We start from the raw sequence: 27,256 nt of genomic DNA, 5'->3' as shown, positions 1-27,256 counted from the left end.
ATGAGCTGCCAATCTCCTACGTACACTCATTTTCCCTAGTTTTCAAGCCCTAAAAATCACATATATTAAAGTAGGGCTATAACTCTAATCAATACATAAGAAGATATGCTACTTTGTATACTATTTTTTCCTTTTTCACTGACGTGGCATTGTCAATTCACATTTAGATTAATCTTAATTAAAAAAAAAAAATCCAATGAATGATTGACAATACAATATAAGCAAAAAATGATGAAAGAATAACAAAAGAATACAAAGTAGCATTTTTTATACATAAGAAAGGGTCCAGTACGAGATCCCCCCTTAAAAAGACTCAGCATATCTTCAAAATTATTTGATCTCTAAATTAAACTTTGTAAGAGAATGATCTCGATCCCTCATTAAGAAAGGAACTTCCAAGATCTAATTTCTAGTGAGTTTGGAAAGAATTAAGTTTATTTTACGTCATAAAATACACGTTACTTTTATTTTAGGGCTAAACATAATAAATTTGGATTCCCTACAATTTTTTATTATTTTATTATTATTATTATTATTATTATTATTATTATTATTATTATTTTGTGTAGGATTCCCTTCAATTAAGCTGAATAAATTTTTTTAAAAAATGATACTTGGGACTTGCACCTAGTCTGCTTGAGACAGGTAAGTCTTGCAACCCTTTTCTTAAATTTCCCGACTGTAGAGTACTGGTAGATTACACATACAACATATGTACAACCAATCATTCATGTGTAATAGGAATAACAACGATCATATTTTGTGTTTGGAAATTGAAGAGTTAAAACCATTTTCTTAGTTGGGAGGTTTTGTCTTAAGGTGTGGATGAATTGATAAGGGGTATAATATCACTATATTTAATTCTGTGATAAGGCCGGCTATAATAGAAAATACAGTTAGAGAATTAATGTATAATATTACAAAATAAATTAAATCAAACTACACAAGCATGCAGTCCAACTATGATTCAAAGGAGATTATTATTATTATTTTTTTAGCCTAACAGGATATTACAAAAAAATAAAAAAATTATTCAAGAGGGTTATAACCTCTCTTCTCATGAGTTATGATTTTATTATGAGTAATGCAATTATTCAAACTTATTTATTATATACACTTTACACTGATTGATGTGTGTTTTAAGTGACTTAACACTTTTATTTTATTTTAAAGTGTCTGACATGGAGATCTACTGTTTGTTATGCCACGTCAACTGTTGTGAAATGAGTGTGAAGAGTAACATTACTCTTTTATGATAACGCTACATACTAGGGCCGCCTCCATACATTTTGAGGCCTAAGGTGACAAGTCTAAGTGATGCAATTTCTTTATTTTTAAATAATATTTATTTTATCATTAATATTATATTTTTATTTAAAAATTATTTATCTCACATTTTACAATGCAAAATTACGGGTGATCCAATTGGCACTTGAGATCAAAATTTATTGTTGTCCCTTTAAATTCTAGTTGGAATTTTGGCTGTTCAATGCTCATCACAAGACCCAAAAAATCTCCCACACTATGTAATTCAATATTATTCTTATTATTTTCATTCTCTCCATTAATTCCAAGAATAGAATGTTTAAAGTTAGAAAATAAGTTTTATTCAAAAATGTCTTTAATATTATTTGACTCACTTATTTAATACTATCAATTTTTTTAATACTTATTCAAGAATTGAATGTTGGTAAATTAAATGATATTAATTCTTTTTTAATTACTTATTACTATAATTAAGGGCCTTAATTTAAGAATATTAACTATAATTAAGCCTTTAAATCTTTTTTTTATTAAAAAAAAAAATCTTACTAATATTCATTAATTAGGGGCTTATTAAATTGAGGGCGTTAGGCTACCGCCTAATTTTCTCTATGGTAGAGCTGGCCCTGGGTATGGAATTGCAAGTGCCACTTAGATGTGCTTGTCCTACAAGAAATCAAACAGCAGATGGCACAAGGTATTTGCTAACTTGGTCAACTTGATGCAAATAGGTTTTCAAAAGAAAATTCAGTTCTTGTCCCTTCTACAACAATTCTAATTCATCTGATAAATGAACCTTCAAGCTCACAAACCATAACTCACCATCAAAAACCTGCTTCTAATCCCAAAAAATCAAAGAGAAAACTCTATGTAGGTCTTGCTGTTAAGAAAATGAGATGTACCCAAGGAAGTGAACATGCTGCAGAAGATCACACACTTTAATTTGATGAAGCTTGAGGGTGTCGATCTGTGAAATGTATGGCTGTTTCTATCTTCTTTTTGAGTATATGGAAATCGGATCTCTAAGAGAATGGCCAAGGGGAAACATCTCCAAGGATAGAAAAAGCTGGACTAGAGAATTCAGATTTTTGTGGATGTTGCGAATGGACTTCACTATCTTCAAAACTTTACTGAACCTTCCTACATTCACATGGACATCAACAGCAGCAATATTCTATTAAACAGCGATATGAGGGCCAAGATAGGAAATTTCAGACTTGTAGATCTTGTTTCATAAGATTTATATGAATTCCAAAATAGTTGTATTAGGTTTGGGGATAGATTGCTGCCACCAACCATTTTCAGAGGGAATGGATGGATCAAGACATTGTTTCAGCTGCTGTATATGTCGCCTTTGGAGGGAATAGAATGACAGAAATATTCAAGCTTTTTCTCTTTTATCATTTTTCCAAGTAAACTTTTAGGAAGCAATCAAAATCAAATTCTTTGTATAATCATTTGTCAAACATGACACCAGCAACCATTCTAATACTCTCTCTCTCTCTCGGCTGCAGCAGTAGAGCATGGTTCTGCAAAAAGTAAATTTATTGGCATTCAGGACAGACACCATATCAGCTAACACCTCACCCGATTATATATGCTTTGGTCATCATATTTGCAGCCATGCCATGCAACTTATTCAAACTATGAACACTCACAACCTCCCACATTTCCCACATTTTCCTATAATCACAAGCCAAACAGACTGTTTTAAAACCAACACTTGCATATTGAACAGCATGGGCAAGATGGGCTGTAAGTATATGATTAATGATAAACATGTGTCGTCTCTACACACCACTAAAGTCAAGGTATTAGGAGTGGCCTTTTTCTCATTCAATTGAAAAGTACAGTTAAGGGCAATGACTTAGAAACTTCATACAAATAGAAAGGTTTTATCTATTCTCTCAGTAGTAGAAAGCCAAACATCCTGTTACTTTGACTCACTTCTACCATTCTACCTCTATCTCCACTCTAGCTTCTTCGTACAACTATCAAGAACCATAAGATGTTCACTACATCATATCATAAAAGTGACACATTTGTTTTCGATCATAATATCTAAATCATTATTCCATAATATTGATAAATTAATTTAATTGATGAAACACTTAAAAGTTTAACTTGGTGGGCCAATAAGCATACAACCATCAAGAACCTAAAACTTCAAATAACCAATATTATGCAATAACTCTACATCAACACAGGTTTACAGATAATTAAGAAAAGATAACAAAATAGGATTAATTAGCAATACACAACAGTAGTCCAAAAGACATAGAAGGAAAATATTACCTTAATGACTTGCAGCAAATATGTTTGCACCTTACAGATTGGCACTGTAAAGGTTAGAATATGAAATTTTGTCTTGCATATTGAATAACTAGAAAGCTTTCAAACAAATTTTAAAAAAATTATTGTAATGTTTTATCTACCTGATTAGTAGACAACAAGTTGATCAAAATAGTCGCAGTGGTCGCATTTGCAGAGAAACCTTTGTCAACCATTATCTTGATATATTTCATTACCCATGATGTCTCATTATGTTGCAAGAAACCTTGGATGATTGTGTTATATGTGAAATGGTTAGGTGAACAACTATCTTCCTCCATTTGCTAAAATAGCACCCTCGCTTCTTTTAGTAGTCCCTCTTTGCAAAGCCCTTTGATCATTATTGTGTAAGTTTGAACATCAGCTTGCAAACCTTTGGTAAGAAAAGTATTGAAGAGTTCTCTTGCGGTCGTTATTTTCCCAGCATTACACATACTCAATCAAGATGTTGTAAATCACAATATCAAGGTCTAACTTTTAGTCTTCTCTCTCATAAAACAATGCCATTGCTTCTTGAAAATGTAGATTCTTACACAAGCTATCTAACAAAATAGCATGAGTTTGGCGGTAGGCGGTTTGTAGGTGGTAGTCGGATATTTTGCTCACCCCTTCTATTATCCAATTTGTAATGTTTCCCTTAATCTTTCAATTTGGTTAATTTACCGTACAGAGTATTTCTATTATTTTGGGTCGCAAAAAGAAGATACAATAATAAAATTGAAAAATTAAGAAGACATTGCAAATTGGATGGTAAATTGAGGGAGGCAAGTGTAATTTTGCCTCATATTTATAAGAATTCTTTTGTTATAGATTTGATGTAGCATCGCAACATTGCTTCCCTTTCCAAGCATCATTTTGTTTGGTTTCTTTTACAATATGCCTGGAGGTTACCGCTACCTTGACTTGAACCTATAACTAAATCAGGAGAGAGATTGCTTAGGCATATTGAAGAAAACATTAGGTAACAGGTTCATCAAAAGCTCGAATTCAATCGGTTTATGTTTGGGTTTAATTTCAATATCTTTTTCTCGTGGAAAACTTAAAATTAAATCTACACCGTTAAAAAAAAACTACAGGAAAGCTCCCGAAATCATGGCTTGTCAATACATCCACGACTGTAGTTCAGCCACAAATAAATAACACGGTACACCGTATGCTCAAACATATTTAATTCCAAATCTGTTTCTATTTAGTTGGTTTTTTGAAAAGGTATGACCATCATGGTGATTAGGACTGGCTCTTGGCTAGACAGAAAAAGAAAGAGGCAGGTTTAGCCACCAAGGAAGCTGCAACTGGGAAGTGAGAACCAAGCAACAAGCATTTTTTGGACCAAAAAGTACAAAACTAAAACACGGCCGAATGACTTAGAGGTGACTTTGATAGGGGAACCAGAATACGAAAACTCGGCTGAGATGATGCTCGATGCTCTATGCAATGAGCATGGATCACCTGGTGAAAGAATGATAGGTCCCAAGTTGAAGGGAAGCACAAGGTAGAATTTGATCTATGAGGAAGTTAGAAGAGATATCATGTCACCACAAATGAGAATATGCAAGCTCTGAAACCTGATGGTTCTGTAATGAAAAGAGGAACGTGATATTTACATAAATAAAGAAATAGGAAAAATAGAAAACGGAAAAACTGAAAGGTTAAATAATCTAAAGCTTAATTCAAGTTAGCATTGCGGGCAGGAAAAACTGTACCATAGAGTTCTGATGCATGGCAAAAAGGAAATGTGAAGCACCCTTTGCTAATTACATACAGTAAATTAAACAATGACCAAAGATTGTTTCAAACAACAAACAGAAAAACCAAGCATTAACCGTGAACATCCTTCTCTCCACAAGAAACCAGATGACAGAAAACATACTCAGAGCTACAATGCTCAATATCGATGGTCCTAATCAAAGATTGGGTGGGCCTTCACTCCTCCTGGACTTGTCAGCCTGCGGAACAAAAAAAAAAAAAAATACATTGAGCCAGCTCCCAAAAGCATTAGTCATTAATTGCACTAATTCCAGGAACACGCACATGCATTTGCATCATTTACCAATATAGTCTCAAAAGCATATATAAATATATCATTTTCCTAAACAATTATGCCTGATGAGGATACATTCTTAATAATCTGCTGAAAGTGGTCTGTAACATTCTCAGCAATATATTATATAGCATAACTCTAATTTAATTGATGAAACACTTAAAAGTTTCGCTTGGTGGCCAATAAGCATATCACCATCAAGAACCCCAAACTCCAAATGAACAATATTCTACAATAACTATGCATCAACAAAATGTCTAAATAATTTTTTGAGAAAACAATTTTAATTAGAACACAAAGTTTAGGATAACAAAATAGGATTAGCAATACACAAGAGTAGTCCAAAAGACATGAAGGAAAATAATACCTTAATGACTTGCAGCAAATATGTTTGTACCTTACAGATTAGCACTGTAAATGTTAGAATATGAAATTTTGTCCTGCATGTTGAAGAATTAGAAAGCTTTCACACAGATTTTAGAAAATAATCTTGTAATGTTTCATCTGCCTGATTAGTAGATAACAAGTTGATCAAAATGGTCGCAGTGGTCGCATTTGCCGAGAAACCTTTGTCAACCATCATCTTGATATATTTCACTACCCATGATGTCTCATTATGTTGCAAGAAACCTTGGATGATTGTGTTATATGAGATATGATCAGGTGAACAACTATTTTCCTCCATTTTCTCAAATAGCTCCCTCGCTTCATTTAGTAGTCCCTCTTTGCAAAGTCCTTTGATCATTATAGTGTAAGTCTGAACATTAGGTTGAAAGCCTTTCGCAGGAAGAGTATTAAAGAGTTCTCTTGCGTTTGTTAGTTTCCCAGCATTACACATACCATCAATCAAGATGCTGTAAATCACAATATCAAGGTTGAGCTTTTTGTCTTCCATCTCCAGAAACAATGCCATTGCCTCTTGAAAGTGTAGATTCTTACACAAGCCATCTACCAAAATAGCATAAGTTTGGCAATCAGGATGTTGGCCACAACCTTGCATCTCATGGAGTAGCTCTAATGCATTCTTAGGTCTCCCAACCCGGCAAAACCCACCCATAAGAGTGTTATAAGTGATAACATCAGGAATCATTCCATAGTTAGTCATTTCACAGAAGAGACTCATTGCCTCATCAATTCTTCTATTCTTACAATATCCATGGATCAATATGTTATAGCTAAAAGCACAAGGCAAACAACCCTTTCTAATCATCGTTTTAAATGCTTTGACTGCTTCATCCACTCTATTTTGCAAACAGTAACCATCAATCAAAGAATTGTAAGTAATTGTATTAGGCTCTATGCCTATATGAATCATCACATCAAAAACTTCTTTTGCTTCTTTCAACCTCCCTTCTTTGCCAAGTGTGTCCACCAATATGCTGAATGTACGCAAATCTGGCATGATTTTCCTTTTCACCATCTCATTCCATAGTTTAGTTGTCTCCTTCCACCAGCCGAAATTGCATAGGCCTTGAATTAAAGAATTGTAAGTGAAAACGTCTGGCTGAATTCCTCTATTTGCCATTTCAGAGAAAAAAGTCAAAGCCTCGGGTACCAATCTGTCCTTACATAGACTATCAATGATTGTGTTATACAGCACTACATTAAGTTCGAGATTTTTTTCTTCCATCTTTCTAAACAAACCAATAGCTTCACTGGTCTTACCTATTTTACACAAACCATTTATTATCGTTCCGTAGGTAATTGTATCAGGTTTGTAGCCTATCTTCTCCGTTTTGTAAACCAAATTCACAGCTTCAGCAATGTTACCCCGAAGACAAAGCCCCTTGACAAGAGTATTAAGAATTATACAGTTTGGTTGAAAACCAAGTTTCAAAATCCTAGCTAAGATAGAGAAGCCGAAATCCACCCGATTCGAATGGCAGAAGCAATTAATCAGAATGGCCAGAGTATATGCATCGGGAGCAATTCCTGACAGTTCCATTTCTTTAATAAGAGAAATCACGGTTGAGTGGTGCTTCATTCTTGCAATTGCAGTCAGCAATTGAGTAAAATCCACGAGGGAAGGCAAAGGGTGCATGTGAAGCATTCTATGAAACAGGGGTAAGGCATCATCAAGATTCCTTAGGGTTCGAGATCTGCATCGATCTCTCATAGATTGCAAGAACTGATTGGGGCTTTCCACAACATCTCTACAACTATTGGTAGTTTTAGCAGAAGTAGCACTAAAACTAGGACAATAATAGTTATGATAAAAATTTAGAGCATGGAAAGAAACCCTTAGACGACAATAATGAGGATCGTTAAGCAAATGCTTGAACAAGAAAGCAAGAGAGTTGGCAGCCGTACCCATTTCCTGATGTAGCTGAAGAAAAGCAAAAGGAGCCGATCTGAATCTGATGTAGTGGCTCTGGCTCAAGAGAAATGGCAGAAGATGGTCTGGTCTGGTCTGGGTTCTTTTACACTGAAATTACACGACGTCGTTTCTGTCCAAGTTATGCCCCCATTGGCCATTGGTGTCCAGATTTTCTTCTGATAGTACCTCGAAAGTACAGTGTTGCCCCCTTACGTAAGTAAGGATTAAATTTATTTATTTTTTATTTATTTTTTAAGTTGTGCCCTTCACTTTTCCTTTTAATCTATTTTTGGGGAGATGTTTATATTTTGCTGTCGTTTCCTCTGTTCCTTCAGACTTTCTGCCAATCTCTGTTTTTTTTTTCTTGGTAAATTGTTTCTCAAGTTTTCTAATTATTTCTCTTACATTTAACTTTTCCTCAATTATTTGATATGTATTTGAATTTCAAAAGCTCTGTGAACATTTCTTTTTTTTTTTCCTCCGATGTTTAATTATAGGAAAAGCTTAGTGTTACAAGCAAGATTGGTTTAGGAACCAGGTAAACTCTGATGCTTATGATAAATATACATTTTCTTTTTCTTTTTCTATTCAAATATGGAGAGGGAGAAAAGGGGAGTTACAACATAATAAAATACAAAAAGGGTAGACAACCCAAATAACAATCTCAAATCAACCGGAAAACGGTGCTAAACCAAAATAATACGGTAACCAGTGGAAATGTGTCAAATAAATGACTCAGTCAATAAAAGGAACCAAAGCGGTCACAAAAAACTACAATCAAAGGCAAAGCAAAAAGATTCGGAAGGGACAAACTTTTCGAAATCCTTGCAAGCACAACAAAACTGGCATCGCAAAAAGATAGATTGGGGTTACGGACATGACACCATACCGCCGTAAAAGGCTATCATACATACACAATTGAGGATGCATAATTTTGTTACAAGGCTTTGCATTTCTTAATTCAATGTTCTTTTCATTTGTAATATATATATATATATGAACCTGGTTCGTTCGACTCCCAGGAGGGAGGAATAAGGAACAAAAAAAGGTTGGTAGCATGGACAAGTTCACATCGATCAAAAGCTTTTTGAAAAAGGCCATGCTTCTAGAAGAGGATACAAGGATATCTTTAGAACAAACTAGCAACTAATAAATTAACTATTCCATCCCCATAAGAAATGCTATTTAGGATGTTGTTATACGACTTAAATGATATAGCAGTAGTGAAATCTTTCTTGTTGATGATTTTTACTGTCACATTATTCTAGTTTTACGGCAATCGTATAATAGTTTACTAAATAGCATTACGTACTCTTCGGGTATTATTCTGGGACGATACTTCTTTTAAGAGTAGTGTTATTATTCACACTCATTTTACACTGACTGACATGACGTGTTTTCACTATTTTAAGTGGTTTCCAATATCAATCACTTAAAAAAGTAAAAGAAAAGTCATTTAAAACACACCACGTCAATCAATATGAAATGAATATAATAAATAGATGTGAAAAGTCGTAGTATTACTCTAATTTTTATGTTTGGAGAATTTAAAAGAAGAAGGCTGTGAAATTTATCTGTCTTTGACAACCTAAAATGTGAGACCTAATTATTTAGAATAAATAAGTTCTCCAACCATCCACCTTATGGAGCCCGAATTCTTATAAAATTGGGATAATTTAATAAAAAAGATTCCAATTCATTATTCTAAATTTGTTGAAACATTTACTAGACTATTATTTCAAATTCTTTTAGCACAATACTTATCCTAAATTGCATTATAGGGCAAATTTTATGTAATAATAATAATAAACCAAAATTGTGATTCTAGGCACAAATACTTTTGTTTTGTGTGATGGATCGGATCTCAGCCGGCCGAACCAAGGATAGAGAACTTCCATTTTCCATATGGTGTACGGTGATGCAGCTCGAACTAGTTTATGTTTTTATTATTTTGATACTTACTACTTTTCTGTTGTCCGTAAGTTTTCTTTGGCACGTGTTTGGCAGGCTCCATCTTTTTAATAGATGTTCATAAATTGTATACAAATAATTGTATTTTAAAAAAAAAAAAATTTGTATAAAAAGAGCAATGGATAGGAGCTATTGAAGATTATGAGCCAAATAAGGATGTATAAGGAGAACATGTTAAGGGATTCATTTGACAATGTCTTTTTAAGGTTATTTTTGTTTTTTTAGTTATAATGTGAGGTAAATGTAAAAGAAATTTTAAGTCTTTTGTAATTATTTTGTGTTTTGAGTTGTTCGTTAATCTTTTTACCTTTTGCTAAAAATATTTTTTTAAAAAAATAAAAATAAAAATAAAAGCTCCCTAAAAAGGGTGGCCGAATGAGCCGCAAATCTCCAACGTACACTTATTTTCACTAGTTTTCAAGCCCTAAAAATCACAAATATGAATGTAGGGCTATAGCTCCAAATTCTTTGATCTCTAAATTAAACTTTGTAAGAAAATGATCTCCCTCATTAAAAAAATACTTAGTTGTACACTCTCATCCCATTCTTATCTCATCATTGTTTATGTGGACCAATAATGTTGTCAAAAAAATCAGGGTCTCACTACACTCTGTCTATTATCTCTCATATTATTGGTCTACCTAGACAAGGATGTGATAGGAATGGGATGGAAGTGTACAACCAAACATTTCTCCATTAAGAAATGAACTTCCAAGATCTAATTTTTAGTGAGTTTGGAAAGAATTAGGTTTATTCTACGTCATAAAATACATGTTACTTTTATTCTAGGACTAATCAGAATAAATTGGGATTCCCTGCGTACAATTAAGCTATATAAATTTAAAAAATGATACTTGAGACCTGCACCTAGACTACTTGAAACAGATAAGCCTTGCAACCATTTTCTTTAAATTTCCTGATTGCCAGGTGCTGGTAGATTACACATACAATATATATATATATATATATATATATATATATATATATATATATATATACACACACACACACACACACGCAACCAACCATTTATGTGTCATAAGTAGGGGTGGGTATCGGGTAAGTCGGTGTCGGAAATAGCATTTTCGATTACCGACTTGCCCTTGTCGGTAAAGTCTGATAATTACCCGACATCTTTTCGTTAAACTTTGATTTCGAAATTGTCGGATAAATCGAGAAAATCGAAAAGTCGGTAATAGTCGGTCGGATGAATCGGTAATACGAACACATACAGATATGCCCATAAAGGCATAAACACAGGCAAACATCCAGAAAGAGTCGAAAAGGCCAAGTAAAACTCAAAACATGAAAATAAAATAAAATAAAATTATGTGAAATGTGTAATAACAATAACTACAAGGATCTAAATCAGTCAGAAAACGATAACAAAGAGTTTCGTAAATTGAAAAACAGAGAAAAGTATAAACGACATAGATCTATCATCTATGCTAATTGCTGTACCTGGTTTGCAAAGAAGCAACCAGAGGGAGTCAGGGAGAGTTTGGTAGAGAAGCTAAAAATGGAACAGAAGCGAACGGGCCATGTCAGGTGAATGAGCTTTATGAACCCCCCCAAACGCAGTACTTCCGGTTTGTTTGGTTGCTGGGGGAAAGGGGGAAAGTTAATCGAGGAAAAGAAATTAAAAAGCATGGAATCTGAGACTGAAAGACGTTTAAACGAAGGGGTGGACAGCTGAACTGGTGGAGGGGCGAACGGGCAAGGATCTCTGGTTCTGGGTTTGGGGGGGGGGGGGGGGGGGAGACGGCGTTGTGGGTCTGAGCTGAGGGTGAAGGTCAAATGGAGTGAATAGGGTTTCCAAAAATTAGATTATATAGGTGTTCAAAACGGCGTCGTTTTGTTAAAAAACTAACTGAGCCTTGGTCATGTCGGGTAAGTCGGTAACCGACTGAAAAAACCATTTTGCCGATTACCGACCGACCCGAAAAGTCGAAAACTCTTTTAATTTCGAATTTCGATTTTATAATTAATCGGTAGGCGGTATGCGGTCAAAGTCGGTTCGGCAGCGGTCGGCGTATTTTCGGTAGTCGATAATCGGATAATTTGCCCACCCCTAGTCATAGGATTAACAACTATCTTATTTTGTGTTTGGAAATGAAAGAGTTAAAAACCATTTTCTTAGTTGGGAGGTTTTGTCTTAAGGTGTGGATGAATTGATAAGGGGTATAATATCACTATATTTAATTCTGTGATAAGGCCGGCTATAATAGAAAATACAGTTAGAGAATTAATGTATAATATTACAAAATAAAATCAAACTACACAAGCATGCAGTCCAACTGTGATTCAAAGGAGGTTATTATTATTATTATTATTATTTTTAAGCCTAACAGGATATTACAAAAAAAAAAAAATATTCAAGAGGGTTATAACCTCTCTTCTCATGAGTTATGGTTTTATTATGAGTAATGCTATTATTCAAACTTATTTATTATATACATTTTACATTGATTGATTTGTGTTTTAAATGACTAACACTTTTATTTTATTTTGAAGTGTTTGACATGGAGATTTACTGTTTGCTATGCCATGTCAACTATTGTGAAATAAGTGTGAAGAGTAACATAACTCTTTTACGAATAATTCTACATACTAGGATTGTCTCAATACATTTTGAGGCCTAAAGTGACAAGTTTAAGTGATGCATTTTTTTTAAAAAAATAATATTTATTTTAACATTAATATTATATTTTTATTTAAAAATTATTTTTCTCACTTTTTAGAATGCAAAATTACGGATGATCCAACTGGCACTTGAGATCAAAATTTATTGTTGTCCCTTTAAATTCTAGTTGGAATTTTGGCTATTCAATGCTCATCACAAGGCCCAAAAGATCTCCCCTTACAACGTAATTCAATATTATTATTATTATTTTCATTCTCTTCATTAATTCCAAGAGTATAACATTTAAAATTAGAAAATAAGTTTTATTTAAGAATGTCTTTAATATTATTTAACTCACTTATTTAATACTATCAATTTTTTTAAGACTTATTTCAAGAATCGAATGTTAAAAAATTAAACGATATTAATGCCTTTTTAATTACTTATTACTATAATTAAGGGCCTTAATTTAAGAATATTAACTATAATTAAGCCTTTAAATATTTTTTTTATTAAAAAAAAAATCTTATTAATATCCATTAATTAGGGCCTTATTAAATTGAGGGCGTTAGGCTACTGCCTAATTTTTTCTACAGTAGAGCCGGCCCTAGGTATGGAATTGCAAGTGCCACTTAGATTTGCTTGTCCTACAAGAAATCAAACAGCAGATGGCAGAAGGTATTTGCTAACTTGGTCAACTGGGATGATCATGTTCCTGATATTGCTGAGAGATTTTTTAATGTAAGCGTGAGAAGTATAGTTGATGCAAATAGGTTTTCAAAAGAAAATCCAGTTCTTGTTCCTTCTAAAAAAAATCTAATTCCTCTCCTAAATGAACCTTCAAGCTCACAAACCATAACTCACCATCAAAAACCTGCTTCTAATCCCAAAAAATCAAAAGAGAAAACTCTATGTAGGTCTTGCTGTTCAGAAAATGAGTAGAGATGTACCCAAGTGAACATGCTGCAGAAGATGAAACACTTTAATTTGATGAAGCTCGACGGTGTCTGCAAAAAGTATGGTTGTTCCTATCTTCTTTTTGAGTATATGGAAATTGGATCTCTAAGAGAATGGCTAAGGGGATACTTCTCCAAGAATAGAAAAGGCTGGACTAAGAGACTTCAGATTTTTGTTGATGTTGCAAATGTACCTCACTATCTTCAAAACTTTACTGAACCTTCCTTCATTCACATGGACATCAACAGCAGCAATATTCTATTAAACAGCGATATGAGGGCCAAGATAGGAAATTTCAGACTTGCAAGAACAGCAGAAAGGGAAGGAACCAATGCTGTGACAGTGCATGTTGTGGGCACTAGGGGTTATATGGCGCCGGAGTATCAAAGGGCAGGGCTGGTGAATCCCAAGTTGGACGTCTATGCTTTTGGAGTGACAATGATGGAGGTGATCACAGGGAAAGAGGTTATTATTGTACAGGATGAAAGAGAAGTAGAACTTTCAGATGCAATAAAGCATTACTTGGTAAAGATAAGAAAAAGGACAACCACGTATCAGCAAAGCAGCGACTTGTAGACCTTGTTTCATAAGATTTATATGAATTACAAAATAGTTGTATTAGGTTTGGGGATAGATTGCTGCCACCAACCACTTTCAGAGGGAATGCATGGATCAAGACATTGTTTCAGCTGCAATATATGTCGACTTTGGAGGGGAATAGAATGATAGAAATATTCAAGCTTTTTCTCTTTTATCATTTTTCCAAGTAAACTTTTAGGAAGCAATCAAAATCATTAAATTCTTAGCAAAATAGAATGTATAATCATTTGTCAAACATGACACCAGCAACCATTCTAATACTCTCTCTCTCTCTCTCTCTCTCTTAATGGAGAGGAGATGCCATTTGAGCTAGTAGAAAATGCATTATGTGGCGGCCATGCCAGATTGTGCTGCAAATGCTGATGAGGCTACAGCAGTAGAGCATGGTTCTGCAAAAAGTAAATTTATTGGCATTCAGGAAAGACACCATATCAGCTAACACCTCACCCAATTATATATGCTTTGGTCATCATATTTGCAGCCATACCATGCAACTTATTCAAACTATGAACACTCTCAACCTCCCACATTTTCCTATAATCACAAGCCAAACAGATTGTTTTAAAACCAACACTTGCATATTGAGCAGCATGGGCAAGATGGGCTGTAAGTATATGATTAATGATAAACATGTGTAGTCTCTACACACCACTAAAGTCAAGGTATTAGGAGGGACCTTTTTCTCATTCAATTGAAAAGTACAGTTAAGAGCAATGACTTAGAAACTTCATACAAATAGAAAGGTTTTATCTATTCTCTCAGTAGTAGAAAGCCAAACATCCTGTTACCTTGACTTACTTCTACCACTCTACCTCTATCTCCACTCTAGCTTCTTCATACAACCATCAAGAACCATTAGGTGTTCACTACATCATATCAAAAAAGTGACACATTTGTTTTTGATCATAATATTTAAATCATTATTCCATAATATTAATAAATTAATTTAATTGATGAAACACTTAAAAGTTTAACTTGGTGGGCCAATAAATATAAAACCATCAAGAACCCAACACTCCAAATAACCAATATTTTGCAATAATTCTAAATCAAAAAAATGTTTATATAAATCAATAATAAAAAAATTCTGGTTACTACACAGGTTTACAGATAATTAATAAAAGATAACAAAATAGGATTAGCAATACACAACAGTAGTCGAGAAGACATGAAGGAAAATATTACCTTAATGACTTGCAACAAATATGTTTGTACCTTATGGATTGGCACTGTAAATATTAGAATATGAAGTTTTGTCCTGCATGTTGAAGAACTAGAAAGCTTTCACACAGATTTTAGAAAAAAATCTTGTAATGTCTTATCTGCCTGATTAGTAGACAACAAGTTGATCAAAATGGTCGCAGTGGTCGCATTTGCCGAGAAACCTTTGTCAACCATCATCTTAATATATTTCACTACCAATGATGTCTCATTATGTTGCAAGAAACCTTGGATGATTGTGTTATATGAGAAATGGTCAGGTGAACAACCATTTTTCTCCATTTGCTCAAATAGCACCCTCGCTTCCTTTAGTAGATCCTCTTTGCAAAGCCCTTTGATCATTATTGTGTAAGTCTGAACATCAGCTTGCAAACCTTTGGTAGGAAGAGTATTAAAGAGTTCTCTTGCATTCGTTAATTTCCCAGCATTACACATACCATCAATCCAGATGCTGTAAATCACAACATTATGGTCTAACTTTTTGTCTTCCATCTCATGAAACAATGTCATTGCCTCTTGAAAGTGTAGATTCTTACACAGACCGTCTAACAAAATAGCATAAGTTTGGCAATCAGGATGTTGGCCACAACCTTGCATCTCATGGAGTAGCTCTAATGCATTCTTAGGTCTCCCAACTCGACAAAACCCGCCTATAAGAGTGGTGTAAGTGACAACATTGGGAATCATGCCATTGTTAGTCATTTCATGGAAGAGACTCATTGCCTCGTCAATTCTTTTATTTTTACAATATCCATGGATCAATATGCTATAGCTAACAATAGAAGGCGAACAACCCTTTCTAACCATCGTTTTAAATGCTTTGACAGCTTCATCCATTCTATTTTGCAAACAGTAACCATCAATTAAAGAATTGTAAGTGATTGTATTAGGCTCTATGCCTTTCTGAATCATTACGTCAAAAACTTCTTTTGCTTTTTTCAACACCCTTCTTTTTCGTATGTGTCCACCAATATGTTGAATGTACGCACATTTGGCATGATTTTCCTTTCCACCATCTCATTCCATAGTTTAGTTGCCTCCTTCCACCGGCCGAAATTGCATAGGCCCTGAATTAAAGAATTGTAAGTGCAAACGTCTGGCTGAATTCCTCTACTTGTCATTTCAGAGAAAAAGTCAAAAGCCTCAGGTACCAATCTGTCCTTACATAAACTATCAATGATTGTGCTATACAGCACTACATTAAGTTCAAGATTTTTTTCTTCCATCTTTCTAAACAACCCAATAGCTTCACTGGTCTTACCTATTTTACACAAACAATTCATTATCGTTCCGTAGGTAATTGTATCAGGTTTGTAGCCTATCTTCTCCATTTTGTTAACCAGCTTCAAACCTTCAGCAATTCTACCTTGAAGAGAGAGCCCCTTGACAAGAGTATTAAGAATTATAGAGTCAGGTTGAAAACCAAGTTTCAAAATTCTTGCTAAGATAGAGAAGCCGAAATCCACCCGGCTCAAATGGCAGAAGCAATTAGTCAGAACTCCTAGAGTACAAGCATTGAGAGCAATTCCTGACAGTTCCATTTCTTTAATCAGAGAAATCACAGTTGAGTGATGCTTCATTCTTGCAATTGCAGCCAGCAATTGATTAAAATCCACGAGGGAAGGCAAAGGGTGCATGTGAAGCATTCTATGAAACAGGGGTAAGGCATCATCAAGATTCCTTAGGGTTCGAGATCTGCATCGATCTCTCACAGAACGCAAGAACTGATTGGGGCTTTCCACAATATCACTACCACTATAGGTAGTTTTAGCAGAAGTAGCACTAAAACTACGACAATAATAAAAATGATAAAAATTTAGAGCATGGAAAGAAACCCTAAGATGACAATAATGAGGATCGTTAAGCAAATGCTTGAACAAGAAAGCAAGAGAGTTTCTAGAGTTGCCAGCCGTACCCATTTCCTGATGTAGTGGCTCTGCTCAAGAGAAACAAGCAGAAGAGGGAGATCTGATGTAGTAGTGGCTCAAGCCCAAGAAAAATGGCAGTCGTTTTCCGCTTGAAGAAGACGGGATGGTCTGGTCTGGGTTCTTTTACACTGAAATTACACGACGTCGTTTCTGTCCAAGTTATGCCCCCGTTGGCCATTGGTGTCCAGATTTTCTTTTGACACCTCGAAATGACAGTGTTGCCCCCTTACGTATCTAAGGATTAGATTTGCTTCATATTTTTTTTGTTTTTTTTTTTTTTAAGTTGTGCCCTTCACTTTTCCTTTTAATCTATTTTTGGGGAGATGTTTATATTTTGCTGTCATTTCCTCTGTTTCTTCAGACTTTCTGCCAATCTCTGTTTTATTTTTTTTTTCTTGGTAAATTGTTTCTCAAGTTTTCTAATTGTTTCTCTTACATTTAACTTTTCCTCAATTATTTGATATGTATTTGAATTTCAAAAGCTCTATGAATTTTATTTTTTTTCAAAAGCTCTATGAACATTTTTTTTTTCTCCACTGATAATCTGGTGACAATACTATGAATAAAGGATGCTTTGTCTAGCATTTGAGAAATTGCACATTTAGCCAAATCATAAGCTGCTTTATTAGCATCTCTCGCCTAACATGCATTACATCAACAATAAGGAAATTAGAAAAGCAGGCTTTAATGTCGTCTAAGAGTGGGCCAAAAACCCAGTTGCAGAAGCCCTCTTTACGCAGAGCCGAGACCACCTCCAAAGAATCCCCCTCAAGGATGATGCTCACTCCCCCTACTTCTTTGCCTAGGGACGCTGCATACCAAGCAGCCATAGCTTCAGCAGTTGTGGGATCGATGATATAGGAAAGAAATTTCGCCCTTGCTGCCGCAACACTTCCACCAACGTTCCTGATCACTATACTTATGCCCATTTTCAGAACCATGTAGAAAATTATCAGCAACTTCTTATACTGAAATGCTAACCAAATGACACTAGTGCAAATTGGCTTCTCAGTCCAATGTCCATACGATTTCAAAAAGTATATGAAATAAAGAAACACTCAAGTTATAAATATTCGTAAAATACTCATTGAATTCAATTATATCATAACAGTGATACATTCGATTAATCATAATGTCCATATCATTATTCTATTATATTTATCACATAAAATGATAAATTAATTAAATTGATGAAACACTTAAAAGTTTAACTTGGTGGGCCAAAAATCATACAACCATTAAAATCTCAAACTCCAAATGAACAATATTCTGCAATAACTCTGCATCAACAAAATGTTTAGATAAATCTTTAAGAAAATACTTTTAACTACACAACTCAAGTTTACAGATAATCATAAGGTTTTTATTCCTTACAGATAATCATAAAATATGGGCAATGAAATAGCACTGTAATTACTTGCAGCAAATAGGTTTTTATTCCTTATAGATTAACTCATTTTTCCAGCATGTTGAAGAACTAGAAAGCTTTTACATAGATTATTGAAAATATTCTTGTAATGTTTTATCTGCTTGATTAGTACACAACAAGTTGATCAAAATGGTCGTAGTGGTCGCATTTGTCGAGAAACCTTTGTCAACCATCATCTTCATATATTTCACTACCCATGATGTCTTGTTATGTTTCAAGAAGCCTTGGATGATTGTGTTATATGTGACATGGTTAGGTGAACAACTATTATCGTCCATTTGTTCAAATAGCACCCTCGCTTCCTTTAGTAGTCCTTCTTTGCAAAGCCCTTTGATCATTATATTGCAAGTTTGAATATTAGCTTGCAAACCTTTGGTATGAAGAGTATTAAAGAGTTCTCTTACGGTTGTTAGTTTCCCAACATTACACATACCATCAATCAAGATGTTGTAAATCACAATATCAAGGTCGAGCTTTCTGTCTTCCATCTCATGAAACAATGCCATTGCCTCTTGAAAGTGTAGATTCTTACACAAGCCATCTAACAAAATAGCATAAGTCTGACAATCAAGATGTTGGCCACAACCTTGCATCTCATGGAGTAGCTCTAATACATTTTAGGTCTCCTAACTCGGCAAAACCCACCCATAAGAGTATTGTAAGTGACAACATTGGGAAAATTTTCATTTGTGGACATTTCACGAAAGAGAATCATCGTCTCATCAATTCTTCTCGCTTTACAACATCCATGGATCAATATGTTATAGCTAACAATAGAAGGCGAACAATCCTTCTCAACGATCGTATTAAATGCTTTGACAGCTTCATCCATTCTATGCATAGGCCTTGAATTAAAGAATTGTAAGTGCAAATGTCTGGCTGAATTCCTCTATTTGTCATTTTAGGTAAAAAGTTTAAAGCTTCAATTACCAATCTGTCCTTACATAAACTATCAATGATTGTGTTATACAACACTATATTAAGTTCAAGATTTCCTTCATCCATCTTCCTTAACAACCCAATGGCATCACTAGTCTTGCTTATTTTACACAAACCATTCATTATCATTCCGTAGGTAACTATATTAGGTTTGTAGCCTATCTTCTTTATTTTGTTAACTAACTTCACAACTTCAGCAATATTACCCTGAAGATAGAGCCCCTTGACAAGAGTAATTTCAACCAAGTTTCAAAATTCTAACTAAGATAGGGAAGCTGTAATCCACTCGATTCGAATGGCAAAAGCAATTAATCAAAACGCTAAGAGTATTTACATCAGGAGTAATTCCTGGTAGTTGCATTTCTTTAATGAGAGTAATAACAGTGGAGTGATGCTTCGTTCTTGCAATTGCAGTCAGCAATTGAGTAAAATCCATGAGGGAAGGCAAAGGATGTATGTGAAGCATTCTATCAAACAAGCCCAAGGCTTCATCAAGATTCCTTAAGCTTCCAGATCTGCACCGATCTCTCACAGATCTGAAGAACCGATCTCTCACAGATTTCTGAAGATGGGGAGTTCTAAATGTGTTGAGAAATGAAGGGTAAAAGCGTAATTTTGTGTCTAAGTTTAAAAAGTCAACGGAAATCTTTTCCTTCAATTTGACCGTCCGTTATCATCCACCCGTACCTACATACATATGCATAGACGAAAGAGAGAGAGAGAGAGAGAGAGAGAGATAGCAGAGGAAAGATGAGAGTCACCGGCAGAAGAATCACCATCTTTCTCTTCATGTTTCTGTTAGCCACTCTCTCTATGCCACCTGGCTCCGAGTCCTCACCGCAATGCAAAGCGTGGCTGGTCCAGTCAATCCCCACCGACATGCCCCACCTCCCTCGTGTCCCCGGCGTTCTCTCCACCGGTTAGTTTCTTTTCACTCCAAATGCAATTTTATTTCATTCAATCGAACTAATGAAAGCTGAATTTGCGATGGTTTTTTCAAATATTCAATAGGCGATGTGTTCCGGTGGTTGGCGGGGAACTCCACGCAGAGACTGGACGTAATAGCTCAGTACTGGCAGCTCAATGCGCATCCCGACGATCCTCGCTCGGGGGATTATGGATACTCTGAAGCTCAGATGAATAACTTCGGTGCTCCTCAGGGTTCTCATGTTTACCAAGCCATAGAACACGCCGCTGATCGCAATGTTAGTATGAGGTACGATTCTAATTTTTAAAATTTAAAACTTGTTTATTTCTATCAATCTTATTGTTCATCTACTAAAAGTGGAATTTCTTATTTATTAACTTTTTTTTTTAACTGATTATTTTCTAAATCTCTTGAATAGAAAAGTAACCATTTTTAAAGTTGTATCAATTTTAATATAAAGTAAAAGAACTATATATATAGAAATGCTAGAAATCACACTCCTATTCTTACTGTGCTCACATGGCAATGAGCTATTCTCCCAAATGCAGTGCGTAATGCTAAAAACCACATTTTTATCGAATCATACCGATGTGGCATGTACAATTAGTCCTTGATTTTTGATTTTTAACAAATGCTGATTGGTAGTACCATGTCAGCAGAGTGGGATAGTAATAAGATAAAAGTGTGATTTCTAGTATTACTCATATATAATTAGCAGTTGTGTTTTTAAATCAAAATATATAAGTTATGTTTGATTTTTAAGTGGTTACTACGTGGTAATTCTGATAGAGAAGATATTTCTATACTTTTTATGTATATAAGTTGCTACTCTCTGAGCCAAATTGAATACTATGTAGGCTACTGTCACACTCGGGAGTTTATCCAGACTACACTGAAGAACCATCCAAGCTTGCCTCAGGAAGACCAAACGTGGAGAATGTGACTTTGTTATTGAGTGAATGGTGGGGGTCTGGCATAGTTCATGCAAAAGTCTGGATATCGGATCGTCAAGATGTGTATATTGGGTCTGCAAACAATGACTGGAAGTCTCTCACACAGGTATTCTAATAGACTTTATATAGAGCTTTTGATTTATCTTGCCATACAGAGAAAAAGTTATAACTCTTATTTTCTGAGCTAAATCATTAGTGAAAACGGGAAAGGTAGAAGTTTACTCATTTGTTGATAAACCTAGGAGGTTCAGAGCACAAACCTGATAACATCAGAACTTGGGTTAGTTTTTTATTTTATTTTATTTTATTTTATAAGTAATCGAATTATTAAAAAAAGCATAAGGCTCCTGAGGTACACAGGAGGTATACAACAGAAAACACCTAGGTAGCTAAAAAAAAATAAAAAAAAAAAAAAAGAAGAAGAAGGAGAAAGAGAGAGAGAGAAGGAAATCATAAAGCTAGGTTAGTACAAATAATGTCATTACTGATGGCCGCACGGATTATCTTCTCTGTGGTTACATGGGTATTAATGAGTTCTGAATAAGTTGTATTGGCATGGCAGAGAAGAAAATTTTCACTGAAGATACAGGATAATAGGTTTGACTGTAGGTTACCGATAAGATGGGTTTTGTGGCCGTTCATTATAAAAAACAAATCTATCTGGCTTTCACTGAAGGTACAGAATTATTCGTTTGAATGTAGGTTACCGATAGGATGGGCTTTGTGGCCGTTCATTATAAGAAACAAATCTATCTAGCTTCACACAAATTGAGTCTTTTTAGATCAGGTTCGTCAAGGAATGCAGATGAGGATGACTTTTTAAAACTGTGTTATACTGCTATTTCGAAAAACCTTTCCTAGATTTTACATTCATGTGAGGTCTTCATAGGGAATTGCTGGTTGCTCCATTTTGGGTTTTTCTGGCACTAGAAACAGAATAGTAATAATTGGGTGATAAAATTTTGTGGGATGAATTTTTAATTAGTAGCATGTCATTTGGATAAAGAGGTGAGAATGAGACCCCTGCAAAGAGAAGAACGGACAAAGAAGCAAATTAAGAACAATCATTAAATCGTATTTATCTGTTAATTTGCTTCTAATTGTTTCAGCATGTTGGTTTGTCATTGCCCCATGTTATAAGGTGCCCTTTTTATTGAATGGTTATAGGTGAAGGAAATTGGTATTTATCTTGTTGGTTGTCCACGAATTGCAAAGAAGGTTGAGGTCTACTTTGACAACTTGTGGAAACTTGCACATCTCAATTCTTCGGCTTACACCAAAACTGTGTCGGATCAACAATGGCAGACTGATAGAAAAGTTCCTTGCTGGTCACATTTTGTTGATTCTAAAGAGAGGTGCAGGTATGCCAGAAGCTTATTCTGAGAAACAAGTTCAGTTGAGTCTAAGGTTTCAAAAGTTATAATATGTAAAAATCCTTTATGTTCATGTAGTGTCTGGATAGTTTGGCATCAAATTGGTTTAACTCAATTGGAATTGCCGCTCATGCTTCTTCTAGAATATTAATTGCCTTTCAAATTCCTTCTATATGATTTTTTCTTTTGGCTTTTGTTTTTGCGTGGTTATTTTGATATTCAATCACTATGTATTCCTTTTCTTGTCCGGAACTTTGTAATTAGGGAAGGGAGAATTGTGTATTTGCAAGATGAATCTAATACAGACTTTTGCTTTGAAATTAAGCTGGTACTTTTATGCAGAATTTGCTTGAAAATCAGTTTGCTTGGCAATAATTCAGTGATGGCCCCTTCTGAGTGGTGGCCTCAAGCCTGTAGGACCAGTACTCCATTTTGGCTTATAGTGTACATGGCAGGAACTTCAGTATAATGGACAGGCTCTATAACAAGAACTTAGTTAAATTTTTTTTACACAGCTTAGTTTCCTTGAAAACAACTGTGATGGTGATTGCTTGAAAAATAAAATTTTTATTTTCTGAATATTTATGCTGAATTAAAATTTGATCTACCTGCAGAAGGATTTCTAGTATAGTCAATATTCCACCTGCAAGTTTCTTACAATACAATTATTTTTCTATTAGAAGAAAAAGTACAATCTTATCCATCATTCAGAAACCTTCTTTTCTGCGGCTCTTTTATGAGGCTGATCACCTAATTAATACACTGCAGCCATTTTGATACATTTTAATTACAACCCCCCTCCAAAGAAAAAAAAGAAAAAATTCATTTGGTATCTGGTCATTTACGAGCTTGGCTATAGCGCACTCATACCACTAGCAAAGAAAGCCTGACCATTTGGTTCACTTTTCCTAAAGATGTCATAATTTATTATCATCTTTGGTCATTTTGGCAAGCAAATGACGTGTAAAGATAAAATCTTATGGAACTTGACTATGTATAGTTATGTCATCACAGGTCGCCTCTTCCTCAATTTGTGAGGACTCCCCATGTAGCAGGATATCCTGTACTTGCCAACCCTTATATGTTTAAAATACCATTTCAGACTCCTGGGTACAACTATTCAAATTTGCAGCCTGAATCCAGCTATCTCTCTTTTGCTCCTCCAGAGGTAATATAGAATTCCTAACATTTTGTTGTTGATATGGCTTTTGTTCTGTTATTCAACACAAATCTAGGTTTGCTTTGAAATCAACTTCACTCTTTTAGTAATAGTAAGGCACAAACCCATCATTTAGAACCGAACCATTACATGCAACTCTAATGTAGAACTGAAATGGCATCATTGGAATCTTATCCCATACATGCTTATCAAACTCATTTCAAATGCTGAGTTATGTATATATATATAAATTCTGTGGAAGTCTAGAAATAAATAAAACTATTTTTCAGGTGATTTTGAGATGCCTTATAACTAAATTTTGATAGGTGAAACTACTGAGATCATCAAGATGACAATTAAAACCCATCGGGGGCCTTATTAAAGGTTGATATTATCTGCACTTGTAGCATGTCTAAAATGTTAATTGTTCTTGCTTTTTCTGGCTGTGCATGCTTAGCATTTTAAAGTGTTGTGTTTTATCCTTCAATTTGGTTGCCATTTGTGGTTGGCAGCTATTGTTTGGCAGATACCAGGCTGACGAACAGGCTTGGGTGGGTACAATAAAATCTGTAGGAAATGGAGGAACTGTTAGAATTAGTACCATGGACTGGCTAGGTCAATCTCAATATATGAAACAAACAGTTTATTGGCCATCCCTTTCGTCTGCCATATCAAAGGTAACTCCCAAGTCACCGCTCCTTATTTTCTTGAAACATTGTTATGTTTATTGCTATAACCAGTTAGCAAATTAGTATTGGCCACTATTCTAATTTCTAAGGAGTGTGCTAGTTTTACACGGAGAGGTTTAGGGTTGCATCCTTAGAGGCTGGTGTCTCATTTTTCATGTGTACACCACAATACTTGGGGCCTGTCTTGCCCATGAAACATCATCGTCGTCATGGTCTTTTGTAACATTTTATTTCTTATTTTCGATTGGAGGCTTTAAAGTTTGTTTTTGGCTCTCTTGTGTAGGGATTTCCACACTCAATGCCAATGTGATTTGGAGCACACACAAAAGACCGCTTCACTTTCATTTAGGACATAGATGAGATTATTACATGCAAACATAAACCACAAGATAGCTTCCGATACTTATGGAGTTTCCCATACTGGGACACACACACACTTTCCCTTTTTTAAATGCATTGGCTTCAACCTGATATAGGAGGACCCCAATGTTAAAACCAAGCTCTAGGTATTCATTCCAGTTCGATTCTAAGCCTAATGTAGGCTTTAATGCCACTTCCCACGCCTTCCCTGAATAAAGTTTCTGCAGTGTGGTAGCGAACAATAAGTGATAATGCTGTCATTGTTATGTGTTGATGATTGCAGTATACATTTCCAAACTTTGTTTGGCTATCTAATCCAGGACTAAGCACACACAAGGAATATTGTTTGTAGAACATAGAACCAATTATCTTATATGCAGTGAGTAGTTATGGAAGTTGGTAGCGCAAAAAATAAAATAGAGAGTGATCCCTAGGTTTTGGCCATTTTCTTAACAAATCATGCCATCTTGCAATTTCAAGTGTCCCTATCTTTGAAGGCACAAGAAGAAGAAAGAAAAAAAAATGCCATTCCCATGTTCCTCATGATGATTTTTTACATACATAGAAAATCTTATTTCCATTGCTATGGCAACCTAGAGAGACTTACTTCTACTGCTGTTACCCAACATGATTTCACTCATTAAATATATTTTCACATGTTCTATATCTTTCAACATTCCTAGGTTTCACACTCTTACAAATTTTATGAACTAGTAGGTTGTCTTCTCCAAGCATGCAACCGTAAAGATATTGGTCGCGCACTGGGCACATTTTATCAACAACACCGATCAGTACTTGAAGTCTCTCCTCTACTCCAATGTTCTTTGCTCTTCATCAAAGTACAACAAATGTTCTGGAAAAGTTGAGATTAAGTACTATATGGTTCCGGGTTTCAATTCGACGGGACCTGCCACTCAAAACAGAACCAGTACAGGAAATATATACCCTGGATATACCAGGGTAAACCATGGAAAGTATGCAGTTAGTAATGTGCGCGCCCACATTGGGACAAGCAATCTTGTTTGGGATTACTTTTATACAACATCTGGTGTAAGCTTTGGAACGTACAATCCTGCCATTGTTTCGCAGCTTCAACTAGTCTTTGATGCCGACTGGAATTCGCCGTATGCTGTGCCGGTTGAAGGGTTAGAGGATAGTCATGCTTATTCAAGCTGAGTAGTTGGAACTTGTTGGTTTGGGGCCTTTGGGCACGTTCCAAATCAGTATATGATGGCTTGAAACTAACTGTACATAAAGGAGCTGACTACATGTGCTTTATATGGAAATGTTAAAGCCTGGAAATTGTTTCTCATTTGAGAACCTGAACGAGTTAAATAAATAGTACTTCATTGTAGTTTGGGTTTTGCGATATCGAAATGTGATTCAAAAAAATTGTGATTTTGAAACCTGCAATTTCAAAACGCGATTTTTAAAAACGCACTTAAACATTTGGTAAAATCTTAGTTTGGTCTTTAAAATCATGTTTGGGAGTGCATTTTTAAAAAGTGACGGTTTGAAATTGGAGTACGTTTTTAATAGTCTTGTAGGAATACCTGAATGATGATGATGCCCAAAACAGTAGCCCAATCTTCAGTTGAATTGCTTGTGGGCATGGGATATCAAAAGCATTTGGAGAAGCTAAAATTTTGTTTCTACAGCAGAAAATGCATGAGGGAAGTAAGGGTACTGGTTTTTTGAACTATTACTATCAAACAAAAACAAAAGAGAAAGTAGAGATTACTTTGATAATGTAGATGGTCTGGAAGTTCGAGAACAAGCTGTGTTCTTTATTTTCTACTTAAATATAATATAAACCTGATTGTATGTATAGATCCTTTAGGGATGTGTTCTTTATTTCCTATTTTGTAATTTTAAATTTCTCAATGCAATTTGCTTTTGGTTGGGAATCAGTTGTTATACAAATCGAGTAGGTTTTGTTGTTAATACCTTTCTAGCTATTTTGATAATGTGCAGGGAATGTTGAGGAGTGTAAAAAGTTTTTTGAGATATTATATAAGTTTGTATATCTTCAAGGGACATATTTGAAGCCACATGCGAGTATTCAACCCTTTTAAATTTGAGATGTCAGAAAATTTTGGTGAATGAGCCATCTTATCCAAGATATATGTTATTGCCTTTGGGAAATGGCCATGTTTCAGTCATTCTTAAATGTT

The 27,256-nt window shown here is 34.9% G+C and overlaps 5 protein-coding genes across 5 annotated transcripts; 1 reads left to right on the top strand and 4 right to left on the bottom strand.

The window, feature by feature from the left end:
- Nucleotides 1-5,366: 5,366 nt before the first annotated feature.
- LOC133871442 (putative pentatricopeptide repeat-containing protein At1g12700, mitochondrial) lies at nucleotides 5,367-7,949 on the bottom strand. The gene is made up of 2 exons (XM_062308894.1): nucleotides 6,033-7,949; nucleotides 5,367-5,540 (listed from the first exon to the last, which is right to left on the bottom strand). Exon 1 carries the CDS (start codon nucleotides 7,947-7,949, stop codon nucleotides 6,102-6,104), a length of 1,848 nt encoding a protein of 615 aa, XP_062164878.1. The 3' UTR covers nucleotides 5,367-5,540; nucleotides 6,033-6,101.
- A 6,420-nt stretch (nucleotides 7,950-14,369) lies between these two features.
- LOC133872073 (pentatricopeptide repeat-containing protein At3g22470, mitochondrial-like) lies at nucleotides 14,370-16,236 on the bottom strand. Its single transcript, XM_062309587.1, has 2 exons — nucleotides 15,319-16,236; nucleotides 14,370-14,492 (listed from the first exon to the last, which is right to left on the bottom strand). Exon 1 carries the CDS (start codon nucleotides 16,234-16,236, stop codon nucleotides 15,388-15,390), a length of 849 nt encoding a protein of 282 aa, XP_062165571.1. The 3' UTR covers nucleotides 14,370-14,492; nucleotides 15,319-15,387.
- A 26-nt stretch (nucleotides 16,237-16,262) lies between these two features.
- Nucleotides 16,263-17,430, bottom strand: LOC133871441 (putative pentatricopeptide repeat-containing protein At1g12700, mitochondrial). Its single transcript, XM_062308892.1, has 2 exons — nucleotides 17,231-17,430; nucleotides 16,263-17,112 (listed from the first exon to the last, which is right to left on the bottom strand). Exons 1-2 carry the CDS (start codon nucleotides 17,428-17,430, stop codon nucleotides 16,263-16,265), a joined length of 1,050 nt encoding a protein of 349 aa, XP_062164876.1.
- A 400-nt stretch (nucleotides 17,431-17,830) lies between these two features.
- LOC133871440 (pentatricopeptide repeat-containing protein At1g12300, mitochondrial-like) lies at nucleotides 17,831-20,323 on the bottom strand. Its single transcript, XM_062308891.1, has 6 exons — nucleotides 20,316-20,323; nucleotides 19,955-20,198; nucleotides 19,612-19,842; nucleotides 19,327-19,570; nucleotides 18,842-19,222; nucleotides 17,831-18,165 (listed from the first exon to the last, which is right to left on the bottom strand). Exons 1-6 carry the CDS (start codon nucleotides 20,321-20,323, stop codon nucleotides 17,831-17,833), a joined length of 1,443 nt encoding a protein of 480 aa, XP_062164875.1.
- On the top strand, nucleotides 20,306-26,436 carry LOC133870046 (uncharacterized). Its single transcript, XM_062307079.1, has 7 exons — nucleotides 20,306-20,539; nucleotides 20,632-20,836; nucleotides 21,406-21,607; nucleotides 22,669-22,862; nucleotides 23,889-24,042; nucleotides 24,546-24,710; nucleotides 25,800-26,436. Exons 1-7 carry the CDS (start codon nucleotides 20,371-20,373, stop codon nucleotides 26,256-26,258), a joined length of 1,548 nt encoding a protein of 515 aa, XP_062163063.1. The 5' UTR covers nucleotides 20,306-20,370; the 3' UTR covers nucleotides 26,259-26,436.
- Nucleotides 26,437-27,256: the final 820 nt, after the last annotated feature.

The sequence above is a fragment of the Alnus glutinosa genome, chromosome 6, assembly GCF_958979055.1.
Source record: "Alnus glutinosa chromosome 6, dhAlnGlut1.1, whole genome shotgun sequence".
Lineage (NCBI taxonomy): Eukaryota > Viridiplantae > Streptophyta > Magnoliopsida > Fagales > Betulaceae > Alnus > Alnus glutinosa.
Note: the sequence above shows the minus strand (reverse complement) of the source record. Positions and strands in the feature narration are given on the sequence as shown.

Coding starts and splice junctions, on each gene's coding strand:
- LOC133871440 (XM_062308891.1), bottom strand. Junction 19,571..19,611: donor GTTTATGTAAGGACAGATTG/GTAATTGAAGCT, acceptor AATGACAAATAG/AGGAATTCAGCCAGACATTT. Junction 18,166..18,841: donor GAAGATGATGGTTGACAAAG/GTTTCTCGACAA, acceptor GCATAAGTATAG/TGATCAGGAACGTTGGTGGA.
- LOC133871442 (XM_062308894.1), bottom strand. CDS start 7,949: ATGGGTACGGCTGCCAACTCTCTTGCTTTCTTGTTCAAGCATTTGCTT.
- LOC133871441 (XM_062308892.1), bottom strand. CDS start 17,430: ATGGCCAACGGGGGCATAACTTGGACAGAAACGACGTCGTGTAATTTC. Junction 17,113..17,230: donor TCAGGAAATGGGTACGGCTG/GCAACTCTAGAA, acceptor TTATTGTCGTAG/TTTTAGTGCTACTTCTGCTA.
- LOC133872073 (XM_062309587.1), bottom strand. CDS start 16,236: ATGATTCAGAAAGGCATAGAGCCTAATACAATCACTTACAATTCTTTA.
- LOC133870046 (XM_062307079.1), top strand. CDS start 20,371: ATGAGAGTCACCGGCAGAAGAATCACCATCTTTCTCTTCATGTTTCTG. Junction 20,540..20,631: donor CCCCGGCGTTCTCTCCACCG/GTTAGTTTCTTT, acceptor AATATTCAATAG/GCGATGTGTTCCGGTGGTTG. Junction 22,863..23,888: donor GATTCTAAAGAGAGGTGCAG/GTATGCCAGAAG, acceptor ATGTCATCACAG/GTCGCCTCTTCCTCAATTTG.